Consider the following 5,126-nt stretch of genomic DNA (forward strand, 5'->3'; position numbering starts at 1 on the left):
AAAAAAAAAATAGAGCAAGAAAAAGAAATTGAAGAACTAAAAAAGCAGCTAAACCTCCTTTCTCAAGACAAAGGGGTTAAGGTTGACATGAACGACGGGGGCGTATGTGTCTAACCTTCCTCAGGCTATATCAGTAGAATGAAAGTGGACTTAAAACTCTTAAGGTAGTTACCTGGATTGTAAATTTTTAATCTTTATTAGGGTATAGTCGGTATAATTCTTAATTGTATTTAGTAAGCCTATACAAGACTTATTAAAGATGTAAGAGTGCCCCCCCCAAAAAAATCCTCCATCTATTCTAACTTATTAAAAATAACTATCTGGGCCAGGTGCAGTGGCTTATGTTTATACTCTCAGCATTTTGGGCAGCCAAGGTGGGTAGATCACTTGAGTCCAGGGGTTTTAGACCAGTCTGGCCAACATGGTGAAATCCCGTCTTTACTAAAAATAAAATAATTAGCCAGCCGTGGTGGTACACGCTTGTAATCTCAGCTACTCGGGAGGCTAAGGCAGGAGAATTGCTTGAACCTGAGAGGCAGACGTTGCAGTAAGCCAAGATCATGCTGCTGCACTCCAGCCTGGATGACAGAGCAAGACTTTGTCTCAAAAACAGCAACAACAAAGCTATCTGCAAACTTTGTAGCTTCAACTAATATTAGTAAGAAGTGAATTGCTGCATTTGTTAAGATAGCTTGTGACACACTGGTATCATGATATTAAAGCTCAGAACTGTTGTTCTATTAAGTTCATGCAATTTATACTTGTTTTTCCTACTGTATCTCATAACTGTGAATTGTCTATGGTTAAACAAGTGTGCCATGAACTGTTTTATTATACAAATGCTAATAATGTCAACATTGTTGACAATAAAGAACACTTATGGCATTGTGATACTAGAGAACTAGATTTCAGAGTAAGCAATAGTCATTAACGGTATTTCCAAGCAGTTCTCATGCACAGAGATGAGAACTATAGCTACATATCAAGTTCACTTGTAGAGATGAAGACTACAGCCCATATCAAGCTACACTTTCTACTAACCTTTTCGTTGACAACTTCTCCAGTTTCATTCAGTGATGCTTTGGAATGTCCTTTCACTGGTTTACTCCACTCCACAAGAGGATCATGTAGAAAAGTTTTTAAGACACTAAAATTGAAATAAATATTGTGGTACAATGTTATCTTTACAAGAAGAAATCTTGCTAACATCAGTATTTAAGTGGCGGATTAGGAGCTAATGGTAATACTCTTATAATACACATTACTACCTTTTCACTAAGTTATATGAAATTTCTGTTTTGGTGTGAGAGGAAGGGAAGGCAGGAAAAACACAAGATAGAGGACAGTCAGAGGAGGATAGAGTAAGATGAGTTGTGTGTGCCATCTCTAAGTGTATCTTGTGAACTGGTAAATGACTATATGTTGAATGAAGGAGTTTAATCCTTACCATGTCTTCAATAGCCATATAGAATGTATAGCTACCATACAGACCTAACCCAGACCTTTTTTTCTTTACTCTAAACATCAAATCCAATTACCTATGGGAAATACCCAGTTGGATATGTTCTGAGCACCTCAAACTCAGTATCTCCAAAATAAAATTCATTACCTTTTCCCAACTATTTCTCCTGTATTCCCCAAATCACTAAAGATCATCAGCATCTGCCCCTTTGCCCTAGACAAAAATCTAGGAATCATTCTTGTCCTCTCTTCCTCTAACATCCAATTTCTCTTCCTAAATCTCTTTGGAATCTCTTCACTTATCTCTGTCTCTACTGCCATGACACTGTCCAGTACACCATCATCTTTTCCTGGGTTACAGCAATAAGCCTCTAACTAGTTTTCCAGCTGTTAGCCCCAACTAGAACCCTAGTTTTTCCTACAGTACAAATCAGATTATCTCATTTTACCCCTGCCCCCCTTTTTTTTCCTTCTTAAAATCTTTCAATGACTTCTGGCCGCTCTCCAGGCAAAGTTATAATGTAATAACAGGCCCTACACGAGACCTTCATAATCTAGCTCCTGTTTACCTGTCCAGCATCATCTCTTAGCAACACCTCCTGGAAGTTAACCCTCTGGAATACACCCTGTATTTCTCAGGCAGGCCATGACTTCACTTGCCTCAATATTTTTATCACTTAGAACACTCTCTTCTCCCTTGCATGGTCAATTTTATTTACCTTTAAGTTCTCAACTACTTCCTCTATAAATTAGTTCTTTTCTAAAAATTTAATTTAACTTAATTATTATTATACTTTAAGTTCAACTTCCCCAGACTAACACAGGGGCTCTTGGTAACTGTTCCACATGATGATATACTTCCTATTTCAGAGAATTTGCTTTTGCCTATGTCCAACTAACCAGTACTCTATCATAATGTCTGATAGACAGCTTTTAAATAAAGAAGGTGAATAAATAAGCTTTAAAGGTTCTTTCAAGAAATCTGTTTCCCACAGTTAACATCATACTTAAAGGTCAAAGACTGACTGCTCTATGATCAGAAACAAGACGAAGATGTCCACTTTCGGCATGTCTATTCAACATTGATTTAGCTAGGGCAAGTAGGCAAGAAAAAGAAATAAAAGGCATTGATGGCAGAAAGGAAAAAGTAAAATCATGTCTGCAGATGACATGTTGTTGCAGAGACAAAATATTAAGGAAGCCACAAAAATAATTATTAGAACTAATATATGAATTCAGCATACTGCAAGATACAATATCAATATATAAATATCAGTTGTATATCTATACGCTAGCAATGAACAATCCAAAAATGAAATCAAGAAAATTCCATTTATAATAAAATCAAAGGAATAAAAAACTTAGGAATATAGTTTTTAGAAGATAAACATAAGACTTGGCCCTAAAAACCACAAAACATTTATGAAAAAAATAAAGATGCAAATAAATGAAAAAACAGTCCATGTTCATGGAGCAGATAACTTAATATTGTTAAGACAGCAATACTCCCTAATTGATTTACAAATTCAATGTAATTTCTATCAAAATCCAAGCTCATTTTAAAATTCATATGGAAATACAAGGGAACCATAATAGCTAAATGATCTTGGTGGGGCGGGGAAGCAAAGTTGGAGCTTTGCAGCTTCAACTAATATTAGTAAGAAGTGAATTGCTGCATTTGTTAAAATGGAGTTACTCACACTTTCTGATTTCTAAATTTACTATAAATGTATAGTATACAAAACACTGTGTTGTTAGCATAGGTTAGGCATATAAGTCAATGGAATATTGCTGAAAATCAGTTGACCATTTCAACGGAAAAGCCAAGATAATTAAATGAGGGGAAAAATATTCTTTTCAAAAAATGGTGCTGGATACGCACATGCAAAAGAATGAATATGGACCCCTACCTTACACCATATATACAAAATAACTGAAGTCAGATAAAAGATCTAAATAGCAGAGTTAAAAGTTGAAAATGCTTCAAAGAGCACATAGGTGCAAATCTTCATGACTGTGGATTAGGGAATAGTTTCTTAGCTATGACACCAGAAACACCAAAATAACCAGAATAAAAAGAAAAAAAACAAAAAGAAAACCAAATTAGACTGCATCAAAATTTAAAACTTTTATGTTTCAAAGGCCATCATCAAAGAAAGTGAAGACACCACCCACAGATAGAAGAAGATATTTGAAAATCATATCTAAGAAGGGTCTTATATCCAAAACATGTAAGAAGCCTTGCAACTTGGCCAGGTGGGGTGGCTCACACCTGTAATCCCAGCACTTTGGGAAGCTGAGGAGAGTGGATGGCTTGATCTCACGAGTTTGAGACCAGTCTGGGCAACATGGCGAAACCCTTTCTCTACTAAAAATACAAAAATTAGCCAGATGTGGTGGTACATACCTATAGTCCCAGCTACTAGAGAGGCTGAGGCAGGAGAATTGTTTGAACCCAGGAAGCAGAGGTTGCAGTGAGTGGAGATTGTGTTACTGCACTCCATCCTGGGCAACAAAGAGAGACTCCGTCTCAAAAAAAAAAAAAAAAAGGAAAAAAAAAAAAAAAAAAAAAAAAAAAAAAAAAAAAAAAAAAAAAAAGGAAAAAAAAAAAAAGAACTCTTGCAACTCAAGAATAGGCCAGGCATGGTGGCTCATGCCTATAATCCCAGCACTTTGGGAGGCCGAGGTAGGTGGATCACATGACGTCAGGAGTTGAAGAGACCAGACTGGCCAACATGGTAAAACCCAGTCTCTATTAAAAATGCAAGAATTAGCCAGATGTGGTGGCACACACATGCCTGCTGTCCCAGCTGCTGAGGAAACTGAGGCATGAGAATTGCTTGAATCCAGGAGGCATAGGTTGCAGTGAGCTGAGATAGCACCACTACACTCCAGCCTGGGTGACAGAGCAAGACCCTGTCTTAAATAAATAATAAAAAAAAAAGAATAAAAGACAACCCAATTTAAAAGCGGGCAAAAGATTTCAATAGACATTTGTCCAAAGATGATCTACAAATGGCCAAAAAGCACATGAAAAGCTGCTCACCATCATTGGTCATTAGGGAAATGCAAATTAAAACCACAATGAGATATAACTTGACACCCCTAGAATGGGTAAAATAAAAAAGGCAGACAATAACCAGTATTGGAAAAGATGCAGGGAAATTGAAACCTACATGCATTACTATTGGTTATAAAGTGTTATAACTGCTTTGGAAAATAATTTTTGAGAGTTCTTCAAAATGTTAAGTGTAGCATTTAACATATGACCCAGCAATTCCACTCCCAAGTATATACAAGAGAACTGAAAATATATGTCCACATAAAACTTGTACACAATGTTCACAGCCATGCTATTTACAATACAAAAGGGGAAAACAATCCAAATGTCATAACTGATGAACAGAAAAATAAAATGTAATATATCCATATAACAGGATACCATTAGGCAATAAAAAATATAGTAATGATACATGTTGAACACTGAAAACATTACATTAAGTGAAAGAAGATAGACATGAAAGGCCACATATGGCTGGTGCAGTGGCTCATGCCTGTAATCCCAGCACTTTGGGAGGCTGAGGTGGGTGGATCACGAGGTAAGGAGTTCAAGACCAGTCTGGCCAAGATGGTGAAACCCCATCTCTACTAAAAATACAAAAATT

At 36.5% G+C, this 5,126-nt stretch overlaps 1 protein-coding gene across 3 annotated transcripts in view; it reads right to left on the reverse strand.

Annotated features, from left to right (window-relative positions):
* Positions 1-5,126, reverse strand: part of ATR (ATR serine/threonine kinase) — a 133,418-nt gene that overhangs the window by 8,713 nt on the left and 119,579 nt on the right. For all 3 annotated transcript variants that reach the window (XM_037736836.1, XM_037736835.1, XM_017523751.2), the window contains one exon: positions 1,042-1,147. In XM_037736836.1, the coding sequence (XP_037592764.1) occupies positions 1,042-1,147 (106 nt within the window). The remainder of the gene's footprint in view (positions 1-1,041; positions 1,148-5,126) is intronic.

This window comes from Cebus imitator, unplaced genomic scaffold (genome assembly GCF_001604975.1).
Source record: "Cebus imitator isolate Cc_AM_T3 unplaced genomic scaffold, Cebus_imitator-1.0 Scaffold30, whole genome shotgun sequence".
Lineage (NCBI taxonomy): Eukaryota > Metazoa > Chordata > Mammalia > Primates > Cebidae > Cebus > Cebus imitator.